General features: G+C 40.1%; 1 protein-coding gene across 2 annotated transcripts in view; it reads left to right on the top strand.

The window, feature by feature from the left end:
- MAD1L1 (mitotic arrest deficient 1 like 1) overlaps positions 1-23,895 on the top strand; it is a 456,900-nt gene that overhangs the window by 104,530 nt on the left and 328,475 nt on the right. For both annotated transcript variants that reach the window (XM_081169503.1, XM_081169504.1), the window contains exon 11: positions 20,481-20,625. In XM_081169503.1, the coding sequence (XP_081025629.1) occupies positions 20,481-20,625 (145 nt within the window). The remainder of the gene's footprint in view (positions 1-20,480; positions 20,626-23,895) is intronic.

The raw sequence follows: 23,895 nt of genomic DNA, 5'->3' as shown, positions 1-23,895 counted from the left end.
AGAACTCTTGGAAATACCGACATTTTGATTGTGGCTATTCTGCCCCAAAATGACAATCTTAACCGACCCCACGTTTCCATGTCTTTCTTAACTCCTTTCCATACCGCTTCGTAATTATTTTTGAAGAGATCTATATTTTTTGGCGTAACCCATATCCCTAAGTATTTCACCTTCTTAGTTACCTCTATCCCTGTTTCTCTTTGTAGTTCCTCAGTTTCGGCTGCCTGCATGTTTTTAACTATTATTTTTGTTTTTCTTTTATTTAATCTGAAGTCTGCAACCTCGCCAAATTGATCAAATTCTTCGAGTACCTTTTTTGTTGATTCTAATGGCTCTTCCAACGTTACAACCAAATCATCTGCGAAGGCTTTAGTTTTATGCTCATGCTTCCCGACCCTGATACCTTTGATTTCTTTGTTTTCTCTGATGGTTTTTAGTAGGACCTCTAATATCGTTATGAATAACAGTGGGGACAGTGGGCATCCCTGTCTTGTTCCCTTGGTTACTATTATTTCTTCCGTCTCTACATTGTTTATTATTAGTCTTGCTTTTTGTTCCGTATATATTGCTTTAATGCCGTTATGAAATTCAGTGCCCACTTCCATGTAATCCAATTGTTTCAATAGGAATTCCCAGTTTACGTTGTCGAACGCTTTTTCGGCGTCCACAAATAGCAGTATGCCTTGTTTGTCGCACCTCTCTGTTAGATATTCTATAATGTTTATAATATTCCTTAGGTTATCCTTCATTTGCCTGCCCGGCAAGAAGCCGGCTTGGTCTCTATGGATACTGTTTAGCAAAGTGTCTTTAAATCTTCTTGCCAGGACTCCCGCAAAGATCTTATAGTCTACGTTTAGTAAGGAAATCGGCCTGTAGTTTTTAATTTGATCTAATTCTGAATCTTGCTTTGGAATTAGTGTGATCAGTGCCTCCTTCCACGTCTCCGGTATTTCTCTTTCCTTCAGAATAGTATTCATTACTTCTTGTAAAGGATATAACAGAGTCGGTTCCATCTCTTTGTAATATCTACTAGTGAACCCGTCTGGGCCCGGGGCCTTCCCATTTTTTAGGTCTGTTATTATTGCTTTTATTTCCTCCACCTTAATCGGGGCATTTAGTTTCTCTTTGTCTACCGGGGGAATCTTTTTTATATTCTTGGATGTTAGGTATCTCTCTATTTCCCTCGTTTTATTCTTTCCTGAATCTCTGAAGAGTTCTCCATAGAAATCCACAAATGCTTTTCTTATTTCTTTAGGTTTATTTATTTCTTCTCCTTCCACCACTATCCTATTTATCGTGTTCTGTTCCTTCCTTTTTTTCAATTGCCAAGCTAATATCTTCCCCGTTTTGTTGGCGTGTTCGAAATTCCTCTGTCTCAATCTTTTAATTTTCCATTCTATCTCTCTATTTATCAACATTGTATATTGGGATTGTAAAACCTTTATAATCTCTTTTATTTTCTTATTTTGTGGGTTTTTAATTAGCTTCTGCTCGTTTTCTGCTAATTGTTGCATAATTTCTTTTTCCCCTTTTCCCCTTTTTTTGTTCTTGATTGCACTCTGTTGGATGAAAAAGCCCCGCATTACCGCCTTTCCTGCGTCCCATACCACCTTAGGTTTTGTATCTTTGCCTAAATTGTCTTCAAAGTATTCTTTTAGTCTGTTTTGAGCCTTTTCTACTACCTCTTGGTCATCTAATAGGTAGTCCTTCAGTTTCCATCTGAATAGTCTGTTCTCCTGCTCTTTCAGTTCCATTTTTATTGAATTGTGGTCTGAAATGGTTCTGGCCTGAATCTCCACCCGTACAGATCTTAGAACTAACTCCTTCGAGACCCATATCTGATCTAATCTTGATAGTGAATCATTAGGTTCTGAATGGAAGGTGTATTGCTTTTCTAGGGGGTATCTAAACCTCCAAATATCTACCAAATTACAATTTTGGACCAAGGAGAAAAAGGTTCTGGGCAGCTTTCCTTCTTTTCCTTTTGTGTCCCTCAATCTGTCCACTTCTAACGATGCCACGCCGTTCATATCGCCTAATAGTATGATTTTTTGATCGGCATACTCAAATAACCTTTCTTCCAATCTTCCGTAGAATTCTGACTTATTTACATTAGGCGCATATATTCCAACTATTATAATCTTTTCTCCCTGCCAATTTATTTGTACCGCTGATATCCTTCCTTCTTCATCTTTGAAAAGGGGTTTCGCTTCAATTTGTTTCTTTATATAAATAACCACTCCTCTCTTTTTACTCTGGTCTGAGGATATGAACTCATTCCCCAATCTTGGATTAATCAAAGTTCTTTTATGTTTCCTCGCTATATGTGTCTCTTGGAGACATATAATATCTAATCCTTCCTTCTTCAAAACATGCTCAATTCGATTCCTTTTCCCCTTGTCATTCATCCCATTAACGTTCCAACTAAATATCTTTAGCACCATTGCGGTTTAATTAAGGGAGAGAGATAAAAAAGAAAGAAAGAAAAGAGCAGATAGGAAACAACTGTTGATTCTATTTAAACTTCGTCTTCAGATCCTCCCCCCTCCCCCCCTCCCCCCCCGAGCCCTCCGCCTCCCCCCCCAAATCTCCCCCCGGTCCCGCTCCCCCCTCCCCCACCTCCCTTTGCGGTTTCAACTCTTTGTATTTCCTTAGGAATTTGTCTGTTTCTCCCGGATTTGTCAGTTTTTGTCTTTTGCTCCTGTATGTGAAGGAGACGCCTTCCGGAAACTCCCACTTAAACTCGATATTATTTCTTTTAAGTATCTGTACTAATTCTTTGTAGGAGTTTCTACGTTTTAGAAGCCTCACCGGGATATCTTTGAAGATTATTATGTTGTTTCCTCCAATATTTAACCTTTTCTCTCTGTTCTTATGTAGGATCTTATTTTTTATTTCCTTATCTTTGAATATAATTAAGCAATCTCCTACAAATTTTTTATTCTTTAGGAGTTTGGCTTTTAACCTGAAAGCTGATTGTATTGCCTTTTCTACTTCTTCTGTTGGTAATTCCAACCAGAGGGCTAATTCTACTGTTATTTTTTCCTTTATGTTTTCCCCTTGACCTTCAGGTATACCTCTCATCCTAAGATTAGCCTCCCTCTGTCTTAATTCGTTCATAGCAATCCAATCTTTTAAATCCTCTTGACTTTTGTTTAAACCCCGTATATCGGCTTTGATTCTTTCTTCCTCGCGTCTTACTTCCTTCAATTCTACTTTTGTCTTTTTCAGACCTTCCTCCACTGTCTGCGTCCTCCTAAATACCTCTTTCATTTGACTTTTCAATTCACTGACTGTTTCGTCTAACTTCTTATCCACTTCCCCAATTCTATGTTCTACTTGTTCTAATTTGCGCTCAACACTTTTTTCGCTCTCTTTTATCTCCGCAAACATCCTCAGTATCTCTGCTCTGAAGTCCCCTTCTTGCTTTGATCCCTTCCTATCTGCTGGAGTTCCCCCTTCAGGTCTTTTCCCAGTGTTTGACATCCTTATGTTTGTGAAATGGTCTAAACTTAAAATAAAACAGAGGGTAAAACAATATGCTTACAGCACTTCTACCACGATTGCCTATGTGCTTAGTTAGTCCTAACTCTCGGTTTTGACATTCTTTAAATTACACAAAAATCCAGTTCGTTGAAGATCATTTAATAGTCTATAGTTTACCAGAAGGTCGTCTTACGTCATTCCGTCATACTGCAACCTTAGGAATATCGATAATAGTCCTGGGGTTTCAAGATTCCGAAGAGTTCCGAAGAGTTCAAGAGGCTGGGGTTCAAGGAGTTCGAAGAGTTGGAAGTCTTATGTTTACGATACAATAAGATGTGTGTTCTTCACTCTCCCCAGTGGGTTCTTGGCAATTTTTATCTGGGAGATCGGTTTTACAATTTGCAATTAACCGATGGAAATTGTCAATTTAGGAAAGTTCCCCCACCGGAAATTCTTATATCATTTACCTACGAGAAACCATTAAGAGGAGGAATAATAGGGGGTGGGGGGGAGGGAGGGGGAGGGAGGGGGCGGGACAGAGGAGGTCGAAGGAAAGGGGGAAGCCAGGGGGGGAAGGGGGGGCGGGCGCGGGGCCGTTAAGGCAGAGAGAGAAAAAGACGTCCAAGGTAGGAAGTTCTGGTCGCAAGCAACACTCTGACCACTAGATGGCTCTCTCAACTGCTAGCGGGCAGACGCGTTTTGCAGACAAATCGGATAATCCAATAGTCCGAAAGGAGAAGGCTGTCTATCAATCGTTTCCGGTTGTTAGGTAGACGGAAAGGAGCACATCTGCAAAGTTCTTAAGATCAGGTATATCCGTAGAGCAAATACATCCGTATTATTAAATTGTAAATTGTGATTATATATGTTCTATGTATTCTGCTCTTGCAAATGGCGCCGCTAGCGCTTCCGCTTTCCCGCTTTTCCACTAAGCGTTCTGCAGTAAAAATGGCGATTCGGCGTCCCTCCGTTTCAATAAATGGTTTTTAAAGTAATAACTGCATTCTCTGTTCCCTGTTCAAACACCCCCTTTTTAGGAGTATCAGCTATTTTGCATTCAAGAATCATTCAGGGAAACAAAGTAAACACTGGTGGTCGCACCATGTATTTATCTCTGCTCTGCTGTTTCTTTGCGGTTCTGCCGATTCCTGATAATGGCTGACCCCCTGGAGCTCCACTTTTTCTCACCCCGGGTTTTATTTTCCAACTTCCGAATTTCCCTTCATTTTTAAGATTTTAAGTCAACACTCTGAGTCCATTCCCGGGTTTCTCGCTCTTGGAGCGAAGCGCTAATCTCTGGCGAGGACTGGGCTGTCCGCTGTTCGGGGGGGAGGGAAATGGCTGCCTAGGACCTTCTGCTCGACACCGCTGTTTCCTCACCTCTCAGGGTTACCTAGCAGCGATGCGAACCGGTCTCTGCTGGCTCCCTGTAACTCCGGACACCCTCCGGACGTGTCTCTGGGGTGCTCTCGCCCTCTAGCACCCCCTTTACCCCCCGTTTACCGGACCGGGTTCGTGCTCCTGGCCGAATCCCTTCTCGCTCCGGAGACGCGCTCCACCGGAAGTCACTTGTCACTTCTTAGGCCTTTCCTTCCTTTTACAGTGGTACATGCTTTTCCTTTGCAAATGTAGTGGAATTAGTTTCAATCTTTTCAGTTGGGGATGGGGAAGTTGTGGGCCTCCAGATGCTGGACTCCAACTTCTCTCATCCTTCCTATTGGCCATGCTGGCTAGAGCTGATGGACGTTAGAGTCCAACAACATACAGAGGGCACAAGGTTGGAAAAAGGTGCTCTCTGCAGTCCCCTTTCCCCTGCCCAGTTAGCAACTTCCTAGTGGTTGCTTGTTTCTTTAGGTGAAAGTCCTTCCCCTAGCTTATCTGGTTCCAGGGGAAATATGGATATCTGGCTGCAGGCAAGTGGAAGTCTCACATTCCTTCTACATGACCACACATCTTCAGGTTGGCTTGACAGCATATTTCTGTATATTCGAAGATAGCTTCCCCCTCTGATGTGAGCCTAGTTAGTGGGAGTGATTTGTTAGTGGGAATGATTTGACTTAGAGAACAGCCTGGAGTGGGTAATTGCAAGGCTGTGTGTGGATTGTTCCTATTGTACCCTGTGTTGGTAATTTCCTTATTTGTTTTTATAGTATGGCATTGAGAAGTCACAGGTCTTTTCTTTCCTCTATCATGAGGGCTAGAAACTGCTACCAAAAAAAGTAAAGAAAAAAGCTGGCTTACTTAGGCATTCATCTAATAGCAGACATACAAAACAAACAGACAGCAATTATTGTGAGACTGGCAACAAAATCACTAGAGTCGATGGCTCTAATTAAGTCCCTAAGGGAATTGGTCAGGAGGAGAGCCAACATCTCCAATGAAAAGAACTGTATTGCAATATTTAATTGCCTCAATTACTGTGTTGTTAGCAATAAGGATAGATTTCTTAATTTATCTTAAATGATAAAATTGTACTTTCATATGTGTTGATTCTTGTGGAAGTTTATATTTAGGAAACAGGACCCATAATAGTAAGTATTTTATAAACAAATGCTTTACAGTCTAAACAGTTTGTGTATTCTTATGTGAAACACAAATGCAAAATTATTTAAATCTGATGTGAAGTCTGATGATTTAAACTCTCTTAAGTAATAAAAATAATGCTTACAGTAGCAAGGATTTGGAAAGTCTAAACATTCCAGTGGTGAGCCTGTAAGTATCCAGTACATAGCTGGATTTATTGAGATTCGAATAACTCTGTGTAACTTCAGATAGCCCTCCATGCTTCTAGAAACAGAAAAGCCCATGGGGACTATATTGCTGAGAATGCACAGAGAAGTGCAACTGCCATACTTGAATATCTTAGGACCCACAGCCTTTAAACTGTCTGAAGCAAAGTCAGTTGCTCAGCTTTTATATGGATCCCAACTAGGTCCCTTCACTAACCTTACATCACTGGTACTAGTATAATCTAAATTCCTAAGATCAGTTCTTCAAGTGCCAAAATATGTTTCAAATGCTACCTTACGTCTTGAGACAGGTTTTGTAAGAGCAGAGTCCAGGGTGTGGATGGCCACACTTAATTTCTGGCTTAGACTATCCTTTTAACCACATGGCCTTGCCTCACTAATTATAAAGGATGGCTTTCAAACAACATGGAAATGAGCAGTGGTAGACAAAATGTTAATTCTAAGTCTTACCCCACAGCTTTTACTTAGCATGGGCCACGCTGTGAACAGGCCAAAGAAACCATTAAACAGTGTATGGTTGATATAGAATGTAAGTCAGATATAACCAGGTCCTCCAATTACATTACCAGTGAAACCTCCCCTCCCCAATGGCATATTTAACTGATCTGGAAATACCAAAACAGCGAAGAGCTTTCCCCCTTGCTTGTTGCCAGGCTCTCCCTTCAGCCATCCAGGAAGGTCGCTTCAGGAAGACACCTTATGAGGGGGAAAATGCCTCTGTGGCTCTGGGCACATAGAAACAATTGAACATGTTTTTCTCCACTGCCAGTATTACACAAACATATGTGCTAGGTTTATCCTGCCAATAATACCTGAATTTCCAGGACACACAGGGTAACTCTATATCTCCTTACTGCTCCAAAATATAAATCCTGATACAACATATTCAGTTGCCAGATATTATGCTGCTATGATTGACATATGTCAGAGGATAGTATGTGCCACACAGCAGGTCTGAAACTGAAGGTTTGATTTACATGATTTATGTGCTTTTATCTTATGCTGGTCTACTGCAACTGAGAGTATGAGTATGTGCACCCTCTACTTCTGCAGTTGCCCTATTGTCTATCTAACATGTTTTATTTATGTATGGAGGTGCTTTTATCTTATGCTGGTCTATGACCGTAATAAAGATTTTGATTGGATCTCTGTAACTTCTATTGGCAATCTTACTTTATTTCAATAAAAGGTAATTTTTTGCAAAGATAAAGTTGAAATGCAGAAGGCAGTAGTATCTCTCTGCCCTCTTTCTTCCAGCCCTGCTTATACCATTTAAACACTTTTAGCATTTTCAAGTGCTTTTGAATTTTTATTTTATTTGTTGTTGTTGAGCTTTGTGGGACGCAAATGTGTGTGTGAGTGTGCTGAGGAATTTTGAAAGCGTGAAATTTTTCAGTACGTGGAATTTCACTTATTAGTTGCAGCTCTACTCATGAAGGAAATAATTGCTTTTGGTCCATGTACTGCCCTGCATACATGAACTGAGAAGCAGGAGCCAAGACGCTTGAAGTACCATAACAAAAACCACAGCTTGCAGGCACTTCCTTAGAAGAGCATTCTGTCTTCTGGTTTTCACATAGCATAGGGTTCCCCTAAAGTGCCTTTGGAAGTTTGTCTGAAATACAGCTTGCAGTTGGTCCAAAACAGAGCTACAATATTATTAACTTGGGATGGTGCATCCACTATATGTCATCATTAGCTTTATCAACTATTTCAATAATCTATGTGATTTTAAACTGTGTGTGGTGGGGTATTGCTTTTTTTGCTATTACTGTATGTTATTTTGCTTTTTTTGCTATTACTGTATGTTATTTATCTTTGTGTTTTTATACTGTAAACTGCCCTGTGATCCTCACATGAAGAGTGGTGTATAAATATAACAACAACAACAACAACAACAACAACAACAACAACAACAACAACAACAACAACGGCCAGCTGTACTCCTTCTAAATCCATTAATGGGTCCTATATGAAGTGCTCATTTTAACCTCTAAAGACTTTAGTGGCTTGGGTTGAGGTTATCTGAAAGATTTCTTTCTTTCACATATGCCTGCCTAAAGCTTAAGGTCCTTTTAGAAGCTGTGTCCCTCCACCAAGTGAAGTGAGGCTGGTGACCACCAGAGGGAGGGCATTCATAATAGTTGCACCCCAGCTATGCAATATTCTCCACAGCAAGGCTGTGTACTGTCTTTATGGGTCCCCCTGCCCCCTGTATACTGTAGAGACATTTTAATCCACCCCAGCCATTTAAACAACTTGGTAAAGGGTGGTGGTAAAAAAACTCCAAAAGAAAACAGTTCTCAAAGTTAGAGCTTTGCGTATGAATAAACAATACTTTAAAAGGAGAAAAGCATACACTCTTTGTTTTATAGATGATATTACAAACATTACATCAGACCCCTGTCTTAGAAAAGGCATTCGGATATAAACTAAATAATTGATGCTTTGAGCTGTCTTCTGTGCTGCCTGCAGCTCTACCTTGCTTTGTGCTCCACCCTCAGGTTAACTAAAGAGATTCTAACAGAACTGTACAGTAAGCCCACAAGTTACACAGGTATTGTGTTTTGGGGACCGCCCCACAACCAAAATGGCATATAGTCAAAACACATTTGTGGGTAAGATTGCCGAAGTCCTTCCCCCAGACACCCACCCCCTTTCCACCCCTCATTCATTCATTTGCCATGTATGTAAAGCTGAATATGCACAAGTTAAATGTGTGTAAATTGTGGGCTTATTGTTTTGGCTGCTAACTGCTGGAGAGTGCTGTACTGCTGATCTTTTTGTGATCTCTCCATCAACATCTGGTTGGTCACTGTGGGAACAAGATGCTGGACTAGATAGGTCTTTGCTCTATTCTAGCCGGTCTCTTTGCATTCTTATAGAGCTGTTTTTATATACAGTATTTCCTTGCTTGAGCTTTGCATATTAAGTCAACAGATCTTATACTTGCCACAATAGAACCCCTGCTTCTTAAGCTGAGGGAGCCTGGATTTCTGTTAGCTCCTGAAAAGAATAAGTGTTTGCATATTGGATTTGTTTAGTGTGTTTCCATACTGTGTAAGCAGAAAATACGTCTATCATTTTTATATAGAACTACCCATGCCTTTTTAAAGGTCACTCCTATCTCAGTCAGTTCTTAAAGTTCAAGAGGAAATAAACTGCTTAGGGTTGGCATTTTCAAGTCAAGTGTCAACTTTCTGAGTCCCAAGCCAAGGAACACAGATGAGAGAGAACAGGAGATTAATAAGCCAGCTGCATGACTGATGGATCTAATGATTGGTGTGTAGGAACATACCTTTGGTCTTTTGTGTTTTTCTCCTGTGTGGGAGAGATTTGGAGGCTCCACTTTTCACTTTGCAATGCACTTTGCAAGCCTTTTATATCACCTGTTTCCTTACTCATTAGTCTGCTGACGCAAGCATAAGATTTGTCACTGCTGATAAAGCTGGAGATAAGGAATGTTTCATGACAATGTCACTGTGTGTAGTCCTTTAGCCACATGGCATGTGGTTAGTAGGTAGGGCAAAAAAACCCCTAGTAGTTTGGGAGGCACTGGAGTAGGAAAACTGCCAAGGTGGACTTGGACACCAACTACATTGACTTCTCTTTTGTATGTGGGGGGACAGTAAGATCAATAAGGAAATAAACAGAAAGAATGGGCTTTATTAATCGGCTGTTTTGGAGGCAGCAGGGAAGATTATAATGGAACACAGGTGCTGATCGAAAGGAGCACTGAGCTTAAGCTATCTACTGTTGGCTGCTGAAGTGTTTGTATTGATTGTGGGAGATGTAGGGTACAGCAGTATCAGACCTGCTAATTGGGATCTGGGGTTGCCTCAGGGACAGGAAGAAACATGGGTTTCTGTTGTCACAGTTTTCTTCTTTTGCCTGGCTTCATATGCACCACTCTGGGGTTGCTCAGCAATGGGCATGGACTGAGAGGCCGTCGGCTCTTGAATATCCAGATTTGACAACTTGGGTCACGCTGCAGCCTCTCAGCTCATTGGTGGTATGTGAAGCTTAAGCAGGGGGTGTGCGTTCCCCAGGCACATTTGCAATATATGCTGTAGAAGGTTCGTTTAAAGATACTAGAAAAGCCTTCTGCCTCTTATAATATAAACTGCCTAAAAGATTACAGTCCAGGTACATGCACATAAGTCAGTCGTAAGTCAAATATAAAAATCTAGCATTTATAAATGCTATATGCTTATCTAGAAATATTTTCTCCTGTATGGAGGAAGGGATCTTATTGTGGGTTGTCTCCACTCACTCCACTCTGCCAGCACAAACCTAGTTATTAGTTATATAAAAGTTTAAAGGTATTTTAAAGAGAAAAAGAAAGGCTTGTGGCATCAATTTGCAAAGAGTTTTGCCACCTATGTAAGACAACCCTTTTTGTTCTATAGAGAAGTGTATGTGTGTGTGCTCGTGCTTGCTTGCTTGCTTGTTTGCTTGCTCCTATCTGCACACATGCATTGGTGTGCATGTAGATCTGAAGAAATGTGGGCCATCTCAAAATGAATTGCAGATTATTGTGATTCAGAATGGCCTCCTTCAGTGAGATTGTGTTGCTTTTTAATCCCAGTATATTCGACAAAAGTCTTATGAAGGGGTAGCAATTTACTCCTCCTGTCCCCTCCCCTAAGTTACCACTTACCTGTTATTTTAACCACTGAGTTTAAAATGTCACAGTCTTCTTGACTATATGCAAGAGGGAAAAAGCACTAATATTAGCACATTAAGAAAACTTGGAAATATATACTCTAATGATATAAATTCATTTTGTATATTGGTTGTTGTTAAATTAAAAAAAGAAGGAAAATGCCACAATCTGGCATGTATTACATATTATGTGTAACATTACATAAAATGAGGGAAAGCATTATTTTTTAGCGCCCCAAAATTGAACTAACGTCCCTATAACAAAGAATGTTGGACAGACCTGAACAGCTAAGTGTCAGGCTGTATAAATATATGCTTTTATTATATTTGTACCATATACAGGCAACTCCCCATTTACACAGGGGTTGTGTTTTGATGCATTGTGTGTCATCGGGACACAAGTAAGCCCGCCCCATTCTGCCCACTTCTGGTGCTGAAAATGGCACACACACCAGAGGTCACACACAATTGAGGAGTTGCCTGCATCCACTTTTCCCCTTAGAATAACCTTGTCAGGTAAAGCTAGGTTGCAAGCATGGCAATTTGCCAAAGGTCACTTTGGGGGCTTCATGGTTTAAAATGGAAGCTTGAATTCAAGTTCCTCAAATTTGTAGTCTGACACACTAACCCAGCACTTTCCAAACTTTTCATATTGGTGACATACTTTTTAGACATGCATCATTTCACAACAGAGTAATTAAGTTTTACTAGGAAACCGGAGGTTAAACTAACCCTTTTTCATTCCTGGGAGGAGCACAGGGAATGCTTGTGTGACACACCTACACACTGTAGCTGACACACTAATGTGTTGCAACACACAGTTTGGTAAACTCTGCTCTAGCCTCTGTACTATACAGATTCTTGTTCAGAAGGTTGTCTTCTAATTTTGAGTGTCTGTGTGCAAGTTGAAATGTTTCCTATTGGAAATATAATAATAATGCTGGGTGAGATTTATTTTTGTGACATATTTTTCCCCCTTCCCTTATTGAATTAGGTGGCTCTTTCCCTCCCAATCATATGTTTGCGTTCTCATCCTGCTTGCTCATTTTCTACTGCCTGTTTTCAGTGTTGCTATCATTTGTGAGGAACCATCTGTTAGAAATTCTGAGGTTGGTACAACAACTGTGTCTAGTATCCTGAGACTAAAGGCTACAGTGTAGTTACTGAGTTGAAACAATATCGTTTTATTCAGGGTCAGTGAAGAGGCATCTCACAGATTGATTGGTTGATTGATTGACTTCTTCTTCTTCTTCTTCTTCTTCTTCTTCTTCTTCTTCTTCTTCTTCTTCTTCTTCTTCTCCTCTCTCTCTCTCTCTCTCTCTCTCTCTCTCTCCCCCCCCTCTCTTTCTCTCTCTTTCTCTCTCCCTCTCTCCCAATTGCAAAGGACTAGCAATTTGTGAAATAAAAACACACAGATCATAAAACTGGGTGACCAGCAATGTGTGATGCTCATTTCCTGCTGGAGGACAGTAATATGCATTCAAAATTAAGTCTGATTGAAAAAGGTCAGCTCAGACAGTCCTGTGGAGTATTCATAAAGCAGTAATGAGTCATGATTCTGTGAGGGCTTTTTGTCACTAAAGTACCGTGCTGGTTTTAAGGTTTTGGGGTTAATGGTTTTTTTGTTGTAAGTTCTTAACATTTTTCTATTCCTACTTGTTTTTTTTTAAAATAAGTTATTGTCCTCTTGTCAGGAGCATTGCAACAAGTCTCACTGACAATCTTCCATTCAGCAGTGTTAAATCTCTCCTTTTTTGCAGCCACTTTCCTGAACGCCAATGTAAATGCAGTCTCAAGGCTTTTACAGTCCCAGTGAGGTGTCACAGCTGCTCTTGTCCCTTGTCTCCCAGAAGCTTCTTGTACTTTCCTTTTCCTTTGCTTAAACACTGTGGAGCTGAACCTCATACCTGACTGCTCAATCTTGAAAACAGCTTTTCTTTCAGATTTGGCACTTGTGTTGCTGTGTGTTGTGTCCTGAAGCATGATTTCTGCTGCCTGACCTAGTGACATGAGCTAGGTAACCTGGTTACCAGCCCCGGGCCTGCAACAATGACGGGGGAGTTCTCCAGTCTTGACTTCTGCAAATACTTTTATGCATACATCAACACAAAATGAAGCCTTTCATGTCATTGTCCCAGTCCTATGGAATGTTCTGCCAAGAGAGATTCAGGGGGTGCCTTCTGTTTCAACCTTCAAATGCCTGCTGAAAACTATGCCAGGCTTTATGTAGGCAATTACAAATACATAGTTAGTTGATGGTCTCTGATCTTATTTTTTTATGTATTTTGTTCAATATAGATACTGTTGTAAATCACTCTGATATTTTTGTGATATAGCATTTATTTTTATAAATTAATTATTAATTAATAAATTAATTATTGTCTAGCCTGATAGCCATGTTGAAAAATATACAGTACTGGCATTCTGTGGATGAGAATAACTTGTAGAATTTACCTTGCAGTTTCTGGATGTTTCAGACTACAGAGAGAGCACAGGGGGTTGAAGAGATGGGCAGTTTTCTTGAAGTCTGCTAGGGAGGGAAAGGGGCACAGAGGCTTCTGAGAAAGACAGGATACTAACTCAGATCCTGGATCTGGAGAAGCAAGGTGGTTGGACAGAAGGTTGAAGGGCCACAGACAGCTTATGAAAATTAGGACTTACAATGTGGGTTTGAACTCTAGTGCAGAAGTGGAGAACTTGTAGCACTCAGATACTGTTGGATTCTCAACTCTCATCAGTCCCAGCCAAGCATTGCCAGTGGTGAGGGATGATGGGAGTTGTAGTCTAAACATGTCTGGAAGGCCACATGTTCTCCATCCCTGCTATAATTAATGCATGGTTTTAGGGTACACTGTTTGTCCCCACTGTTTATTCTATGGTTGTTCCTAGTACCTTGTGGAGGGCACACTATTAAGCGAATAGTTATATTTTCAAAGTGTTCTGCAGCAAGAACAGGCAACAGCTAGGAGGTAATGGTATGAGAAGGGATTGTGTGCTTCCATGTTGTGCCTAGGCATCAAAACTCATTCCTGAAGTGCACAACAGTGTGATTGCAGGTAAGGAACTGATGGGGTAAATTGGATTATTTATTATGGTTTGGATTGAGTTGAAATAGTGGAGGGCAATTTTTCTCTCTTTCTCACTTCAAGGTCAGATGAGAGTATTTACTATTCTCTCTGTTTATCTGTGGATGCAAATTGAATTTGGTGATTCAAATTGATGAAATGTTAGAAATAAAAAACTCATCAGAGGCGACACGGAGAGAAATTACTGGGTTGAAATGGCTAGTGGGTTCACCATTCCATGTCCTGGCCTCTCCTTTGATTAGTAATTATTTCAATCTTTGCCCCCCTCCATTTCATTCTCAGTTTTGTTTCAGTTGTTTTGATTTCTGTTTTTCAAGAGAAAAAAATGTAATGACACTCTAAAGCATTTAGATTTGGAATTGGATGGTTGCAATAGCCAGCTGCAGGCAGGCAGCTCAGACTTGAATCTGAGGGAGGCACTGTTCAACTTTCACTTTTATAAGTTGATTTTCACTTATTAGCATCTGCGTTCGGGCTTATAAGTCTGCCATAGTAAGCTGATGAACTTTTGGGTCCCTTCCCTCAATTGAAAGCAGGAGAATGTGAGCCATATTTTACAGCTGATATTGGAAGAGGGACCATAGCTCAACGAATGAGCAATGCTTTGTGTGTAGAAAGTCTCTGGATCAGTCATTGGCATCTTTATATGTAGCTGGTGATGGATAAACAAAAAGCACCTCTGCCTGAGAACCTGGAAATCTGCTGCCAGTCAGAGTAGAGGATATTGGCCTAGATGGACAAATAATCTCACCATTTATAAAGCAGCTTCCTACATTAATCACAGATCACCACTCCAAATGCTTAATTATTCAAAAATTTTGTCCAAGTGCTTGACAGCCGCAACCTACCATACTTTTCCTTGTATTAGACGAGGGTTTTTTACTCCAAAATAAAGTAAAAAGTGGGGTGGGTGATCTTATACATGGGTAGTGCAGAGGGGGGACAGGCGATTGGTTGCATCCGCGAGCAAGATCTAGCGATTGGGTGGGTGAACGGTGTCTGCTGCAAGGGCTGCTTTGTATTGGCTGCTGCTTTGTCAATTGGGTGGGTTATTTGTGGATTTGTCAAAGGCTGCCGCTTCGGCAATTTGGCTTGTGTTGCTTGCGATTGTTAGCATTTGCCAGTTGGGTGAGTGATATTTGGTTCGGCATCCTCCCCCCCCCCCCGGCCCCTCCAAAATTGCTCAACAACTGTGGGCAATCCTTCGCAAAAAAAAGCTCAACAACTCTGTGCCATCTCCCCCCATTTTCTTAAATTTGAACCCCAAAATAGGGGGCATCTTATATATGGGGGCGTCTTATAGACGGAAAAGTACTGTATATTCTGCCCTTCCTCCCAGAAGATCCCAGGGCAGCAAACAAGTGACAAAACAGTAAAAATTTATTTAAAACAATTCCAATTTTGTGCAACCTTCTTGGTGTGTGTTCTACTATTTTAAGACTGTCATTTATAGAAGTCCCTTCTGATCTCGTAACCCTGGCATAATACCCCCACACCAGATTTTTTTTGTTGCTGTGCAACTCTCACTGTGCCCTTTTGCACTTTTTCTATTATCATTCGTACAATGAGACAGTCACCTCAATTGCTGTTATAACAAGTAGTTAAGCAGAACAGGGATTTGTTTTTGTTTTTAGCCATTACTTTCAGTGACACCCCTTGCTATATCTGTGGGGTGGTGGGTTACTTAAAAGAAAATTATAGTAGATTGTTATGTATTCGATAGCCTGCAGTGACTTCTGTAATTTTTTTGAGGTGTGAGGGAAACTATTAAAACGCACGTAATAGCCTCTCTATTCATTATGTCACTCATTGTCCTTGGAAAGACTGAGGACTTCTTGAAAGTGGAGTTTTATCATTAAGATTATATTAAAGTGGTCTGGAGAAAGGGAAGAGCATAGCAGTAAAAGAGATACTCAGCTTGGAGCACAAAGAATCTTCATTCAATAGACTTGGGGCAGTGTGGAGCATTAATAGACTGATAAACAGAAATGGCTTTTCCTCTTTAAGGCCAGGAATATGTACTTTGAACTTGCAAAGATTTCTGGAAATGCCAGTGCTCTCATAGTTCAATGCATTCCTCAGATGTGAGGTTTAATTTTTTATGAGTTTTGAAAAAGAAAGAAAGGAAAGGTTTGGATCATGTGATTCATTGGACTTAAAAGAGCCAGGCGTTTATCCTGCAAGGGTGTAGAGGGTTATGTCTCCTTTGGGCAGTGACATACTGGATTGAGTTGCTATAACTACTGTAAGCTTGCTGGTTGTCAATATGATGAAAATAATTAATCTAACTGCTTTTGCTTAGCAGCTAACCTGGGAGCTTCTGCTGTGCCTGGTTCTTCCTTTCTGAAATTTAGGCAGTAGAAAGACCCATAGTTCTGGGTGGAAGGGGAGTGAAGAGTATTGAGCTAGGCAGCAGACCACCCAGTTGTCATAATGTGGTGTGTAATTGGATGACAGTCAATGGAAACAGGCAGAAAGGACTTAATGATAAATATTTTATCATTTTAAATTAGAACCAGTTAAGGCAGTGAAGGTCCTGTGTGAGTGTCTGGAGGCGGTTGGAGGATGGATGGTGGCTAACGGATTGAGGTTGAATCCTGACAAGACAGAAGTACTGTTCTTGGGGTATAAATAAAATTATTATTATTATTATTATTATTATTATTATTATTATTATTATTATTATTATTATTATTATTTCATGGAGCAATGACAAGTGTTGTCAAAGCGATTGAAAAAGCACCCAAATGTAATTGCATTTGATTGAATCTAATGAATTTTGGCAGTTTTCTAAACTGAAATGAGAAAGGAAAATACATATGAAAACATTGTATTATCATTTTTGGAAACTCTTGTTTCTACACTAAGCTGGGGAACAGAATGTATTATGTATGATGAGGGTCACCAACCTCATGCCCACAAAAGCTTTCATTGGCACACTGCCAGGGACCCCAGACTTTGAGCTTTCTTTCTTTCTTTTTTTAAAGTAAGTCTCCAGCCCACTTATAAAGAAAGTTATGAAGCAAAATGTGCAGGTACCCTTCTATATCCTGGCTTCTGTCACCTGTCAGTTTGCAAATGAATGAAGTCAAAGCTGTGATTGATAAGTGAGTTGTTTGAACACTGGTCAATAGTAATCTCTGGGGTCCTAAAGCACTGCTGTTTTCCCCTTTAGTTCACTTTTCCTGCTTCTGTCTTATATTATTGTCCTTTGTTCCACCCATTTGCTGCTATATTTGTTTTGTTTTTCTCTCAGCCACATAGAGCAGTTGGCAGGTAGCTTCTATAGAAACTTTTTGAAAATGTGGAATAATATAGTAAAAACAACACATGCAAGCCAGCATTAGGTCTTTGTATTTATGAGTACAGTGGTACCTCAGGTTACATACGCTTCAGGTTACAGACTCCGCTAACCCAGAAATAGTGCTTCAGGTTAAGAACTTTGCTTCAGGATGAGAACAGAAATTGTGCAGCGGCGGCGCAGCGGCAGCAGGAGGCCCCATTAGCTAAAGTGGTGCTTCAGGTTAAGAACAGAACTCCAGAACAAATTAAGTTCTTAACCCAAGGTACCACTGTATGTATATGTATGGCTGGTTGTGATTATTCAGAATTACTCCTGTTTTTTAGCTGTAATCTACAACACCACACCAATAACAGACAACATAACAACCAAGACTTTACAATACCTGGAAAACCACTATTTTTCAATCATTTTTTGTTAACCGAAAATGAAAAAGTTTTCCATATTTGAGCCATTTTGTGTTTTTCTGCTCTTTTGGAGGCACCAGTCATTTTGTCTATGGTGCCTTGGCACTGTCACAAAATTCCAAATGTTCCCTCGACCACAAATGGTTTGGGGCTACTGTTTTATGGAGAGATGGAGATCTGAATGGTGGTTTTGCCACTCTAGGCTAACCTTTCCCTTCCTGGAGGACTATAGCTCCCAGTATCCCTGACTATTGGTCATGCTGACAGGGGTTGATAGAAATTGTAGTCAAAACCATCCAAGGTTGGAGAATGCTGCTGTTGACCAGGAGCGTCTAACCACCTCCTCCTCCTCCTCCTCCGTCTTCGTCTTCGTCTTCTTCTTCATTGATTGAATTTATATACTGCCCTGTACCTGGAGGTCTCAGGGCAGTGCACAGAGTACAATCATGATATAAAACCACATTGAGGGCCACATTGACAATCAGTTTCTCCTCCAAGGACTGCATGCCAGCTGTGGGTGTGACTGATTTATGCACACGCAAGTGCACAGACACTAGCCAAGCAAAGACTCACTCACAATCCAAGCACATATGCCACTCATATAGCACACACAAACATGCCCATTCAGCACACACTCAGAAAACATACAGCACACATAGTCACCAGGCATGCAGTGTCACAGAACTCTCACATTGAAACATGCACATAATCACACACAAACACACATGCAGAGGTGCACACACACACGCCCAGCATTTGAAGCCCTCTATATTTCTGTGCTGGGATGGGGTGGATCAACACGCTGCCTTTTACTTTGTACATATCTTTTTGCGCAGAGTAAAAGGCAGAGCTTCCATTCACCTCTTCTGTAGCACTGGGGGGAAATCCTGCTGCTTATTCTTTAATAGCAGACAGCAGACTTTTATCTCTGGTCTTAGCACTGGGGTGCTTAGTGCTAAGATAGGAGGTAAGAGATCTCTCTGGCTACTTTTTAAAGAGGACCTCTAAAGAGCAGCCAGAGGGATCTTTTATCTCCCTAAGGGCTTATCTCTGATCTTAGCATTGTGGTGGTTAATGCTGAAATGATAGATAAAAGATCACTTTGACTGTTCTGATCTTCCTGATCGGGAGATAATGCACTCTGTCTGCTCTTCAGAGATTCTTCTCTAAAGAGCAGTGACTTTTGTTTCATGAGTGGGCCATAAGACAAAACTTTGTAGGCTGAATGGCCACTTTCCATCTTTTCATTGACTGGGTCTTTACTGCAGAACACGGGTTAGCCACCTTTGCTCTTAAACCAGTTAAGTTTAAGACGGGTGTTGTTCCTTTAACAATTTATGCCAATTATTTTAACTCCCACATAATTGAAACAGCATAAGTAAAATAATATGGCACTGGCTCAACTGCTGTGTCTCCAGTGTGGATCATGGCCTGCCAATTCTATGTCCTCTCATTCTGCCAACTAGAATGAAAATTAATTGGAAGTCCAATTTTGTTTTCAGCTCTATGCATTTTTTTTCAGTTGTATCATCTAACAGCTAGTTTATCCAAGAATGACCATGCATCAAATTGGATCTTTTAATCTGTGTTTTGATATCTTAGCAGTTGGAAGGGAGAGAAAAGCCATCTCTTTCCCCTTTTGAGAGTCTTTTTTCTTTTTTCCCTTTTTTTAAATTCTGGTATTCATAATAGTTTCTTAAAAGAAGATGTACATGCTACTCTATGGCAAAGGTTTCATTTTCTGTGTAACTAATTAATTAAAACAGAGAAGGGGGCAGGGGCATAGTGATGTTCCGGTTATTAAATTAGCCATTTTCTGCAGTAGATTTATAGTCTTTGTGATTAACTTTCCCACCTGGATATGACAATGGAAATAATCTATTTTACACTCTATTAAATTGCTATATGAATAGCTTCAAATTGAACTGGAACCTTCATATACTTCTTTGATTCATTGAAAGATTTAAGATGTAAATATGGATCAGATGGTGGATGGAGGAGGATTTGATTGACATTCCTGGTCAGTACATGCTTAGTTTCCTATGATAACAAAAAAGCAGGCCTGGAAAGAGAAAAATTATTCAGTCATACTAGAGTTGTGTTTCGGTTTGTCAGAGATACATACATACATATATAGTTTAGACAGAAATATCTTGTTATAAAGAAACAGATGGTTATTTATATTTATTTATTTAAAAATATTCTGCTTTTCACCATCTAAAAATCAAAATATACAACATAAAAATTAAAACATAAATTAAATATTAGAAGTTTTAAATATCAGAATTTTAAACAATATCATGAGAAAATTTTCAGGTAACACACATTATTTTCCCCAGCATGCTTGGGCACTGATACAAAGTGTGATGTTTTAATTTTCATTCATAAATGCTATGGTTCTGAGATCTCAGGTATAGAAGGTACTCCTCACACAACTATTTGGAGTGTCTTGTAGGCATGGCTATGTTAGAAGAGAAAATACTGGAGCCACATAACAATATATTCTATTAATGGGTCTCCAAAGCCCTTTTGTACACACCCAAATAAAAGTAGGATGCAAAGGTTTAATAATAACATTATGTGAATGTGCAATGCAACAATATGCTTATGAACAACTGTTTGCCTGGTTGCTGGTGGCAAGTGAGAGTGGTTAGGGAATGAAGCTTAGAAAGGAGTTGTAAGTGGTCATTCCCATTTTAAAGTGCTTTTATCCCCTGCCAGTTGTAGTAAACCGCCAAGCGTCAGGTTGATAGAAGTTCAGTGTTGATAATTTTGTCTTTCCTAGTGCTAGACTATTAGAAAAGGCACGGAAGCAACTGCAAGAAGAGTTGCTGAAGACCCAGAGCCTGCTACTGGAGGAGAAGAAAAAACGTGAGCAGCACGAATCCATGGCCAGGTGCTTGCAAAAACGAGTGCAGCTGCTTATAAAGGTATGTCACCTGTATGGATCTTGTTTTTGCTCTCCATTTACATGTTGGGAAGTCCAGAAAAGGATGAGGTTGCTACTCCTTTCTTTTATTTAGTTTTATTTAGCTAAGCCATTTCTCACCTTCTCACCCCTTGCCTTTTCCTGTAAGACCTATTACAGTCGTTAAGAGTCGTCAACAGGCTCATCTCAGCTATCTGCCAATCTCCCATTCCCACCACCCTTCTGAGTAATACCCCTCCCCACCTTCTCACTATATAGAAGGATCTGGCAACTTCTGTTTCAGTGTATCTGAAGAAGTGTGCATGCACACGAAAGCTCATACCAAGAACTAACTTATTGGTCTTTAAGGTGCTACTGGAAGGAATTTTTTTATTTTGACTATGGCAGACCAACACGGCTACCTATCTGTAACTGATTTTAACAACTGACTTCAAATTTGCACTGATTTTTTGTTTGTTTGTTTCTTAGAATTTGTGTGTAGAGCCAAATATGAGGTTCTAGCATTATACTGTATAAATGAAATGGACATTTATTTTCCAATTAGTTAAAGGAAAACACACTTTAGTAGCTGTGATTCCAGAAGATACTAAATGACACACAGGGGAGAAAAGTAGTCAAACAATGCAGAGACTACAGATGTTGATATGCCAGTGACCTCAAGATACCAGCAGTCTTTGTAATCTATATCTGTGATTTTTTCATCTCTGTCTTTCTAAAAGCACACACCTGGCATCTTGTTCAGATATTGGTTTTATCTTCTTTGCATTATAGGAGGATTCAAATGACAAGCTGACATGGGGGGTTGATTTAAATCTGATTGCATGAAGACTCTCTGGAGAGTTGTTTGTGTACTGGCTCACCACACAGAAGTTAACAGTTTTTATCATAGAGTTGCAAACCATCCATCTGTGACATAGATGTAGACAGACTGTAATATCAGTGTTGTCAACTACTAAACATATCTTGAATTCTATGCAGCCCGCATTAAAGTATCCACTCCATCAGTGGTCATTTTATTCCACCTTTTCAACTGATACATATAATGAATTATGGGATAAGTACATAAACACTGTTTTCTTGGCACAGCTTGCTATATAACCCTAGGACAAAGGTTTTCATTTTAATTAAAATAAAATGATCATATAGTTTGATATTAAATTGAGCAAATATATCACCTGTTAAAAATAATAACTTTACACTGAAAGCTTTATAACCCAGACTGATATTTAATGATCTAATTAGTAGCTTCTCTGGTAGACTGTGTTGCTGTGAGTATCACTGAAAATGGAAAAGGGGAGGGAAAAATAAGAAACTTGATTGTCCTTGGCCAGGCATAGGCAAAATCGGCCCTCCAGATGTTTTGGGACTACAACTCCCATCATCCCTAGCTAACAGGACCAGTGGTCAGGGATGATGGGAATTGTAGTCTCAAAACATCTGGAGGGCTGAGTTTGCCTGTGCCTGTCCTTGGCTCTTTCAGAATAATATCATGAATCTTGTACAGTGGTGCCTCGCAAGACAAAATTAATTTGTTCCGCGAGTTTTTTCGTCTTGCGGTTTTTTTTCCGTCTTGCTAAGCATGGTGTTGGAAAAGTTTTGGAAAAGCTTCAAAAATCACCAAAGTCTTCAAAAACCTCAAAAAAGGCTACCACACCGCGTGCTATGAATTGCTCCTCGAAGTCAAGTCGCAACTTAACGGTTTTAAGAAAAAGGAAACAAACTTGCAAGACGTTTCCGTCTTGCGAAGCAAGCCCATAGGGAAAATCGTCTTGCAAAGCAACTCAAAAAACCAAAAACCCTTTCGTCTAGCGAGTTTTCCGTCTTGCGAGGCATTCGTCTTGCGAGGTACCACTGTAAACACAGAAATGCATACTTGGAAGAAACTGTCTTATTCATGGATAGTGATGCATTTCTAAGCCATCAAGCTTTGGTTGAGGTTAAGGCTATTAATGGCTACTAGTCAGAGAAGCCATATACTACCTTTGGAACCAGCATTGCTTTAGATACACTGTACAAAAGGTGTCTAGATGCATGTTAGAATATACCAACTAGTCAAGCAACCAGTTCCCCAAAGTGGTCAGCCAAAGCATGCCTAATTATCTTCTCACTTCTCCCTGTGGCAGAGTATTCCATTTGATAATTATGCATTGTGTGCAGAAGCATTTCATTTTATCTGTCTGAACCTACTGCCAATCACTTTTCTTCATGAATAGAATGAAATTTAATTAATTTTAACTTTTACCTCCACTTTTAACAACAAGGAGACTTAAAGCAATTTAAAAACACAATGTACAGCAATATCACCATATTAAAATGCAACTAATAGAGCTAAAAGAAATTGGAACCAGCAACAGAAGAATAAGTAAGATAAGCTGAACAGCTGATGAAACAGGAATGCCTTCGTTGCATGCCTGAAGGCAAATAGCTAGGGAGCCAACCGGGCTTCCCAAGGAAAGGAGATCCATAACCTTGGTGCCACTGCCAGGACATTTGATCCTTAGGCATTGGAGGGTGGAAGAAAATGTAGCTGCAAAGATACTCTCACTTGATTTCTTTCCCGTATTTCAAAGACTCTTCATTGTAGATTGTTTTAAATTAGCTTTATAGTTGTGGCCATTGCTAAGACTATGACATTTAATATGGGGAAGGACCATAGCTTAGTGGTGAGTAGGCTGAAAGCAAAGAGTGAGGTTACCACAACTTCCATCATAGAGCTTCAGTATGCTGATGACAATGTAGTGTGTGCACACTCAGAGGATGACCTCCAAACCATCCTGAATATATTCGCAGAAGCTTACAGAAAGCTTGGCCTATTGTTCAACATCCAAAAGACCAGAGTGCTACATCAACAAGCACAAAACAACCTGTCTGCAGCACCACTCGGTGATGTAACTTTGGAAAGTGTCGAACACTTCTCCTACCTGGGCAGTTATCTTTCCCCTGGGCCGACACTGATGCCGAAATCCAGCATCGCCTGAGCTCTGTGAGTGCAGCTTTCTCCCAATTGAAGTGCATAGTGTTTGAGGACCAGGACATTTGTAGGGAAACCAAAATGCTTGTTTACAAAGCTATTGCACTGCCAACCTTACTGTATGCTTGTGAAACATAGACTACTTATAAATGCTATCTCCAACTCCTTGAAAGATTCCATCAACGGTGTCTCCGAAAATTTTTACACATCACTTGGGAAGACAGACAAACTAATACCAGTGTACTGGAAGAAGCAAAAATCACCAGTGTTGAAGCAATGATTATTCAACATCAGCTTCAT

Source organism: Podarcis bocagei, assembly GCF_964188305.1.
Source record: "Podarcis bocagei genome assembly, chromosome: 14".
NCBI classification, from domain to species: Eukaryota; Metazoa; Chordata; class Lepidosauria; order Squamata; family Lacertidae; genus Podarcis; species Podarcis bocagei.
This window is presented reverse-complemented; position numbering and strand designations above follow the sequence as displayed.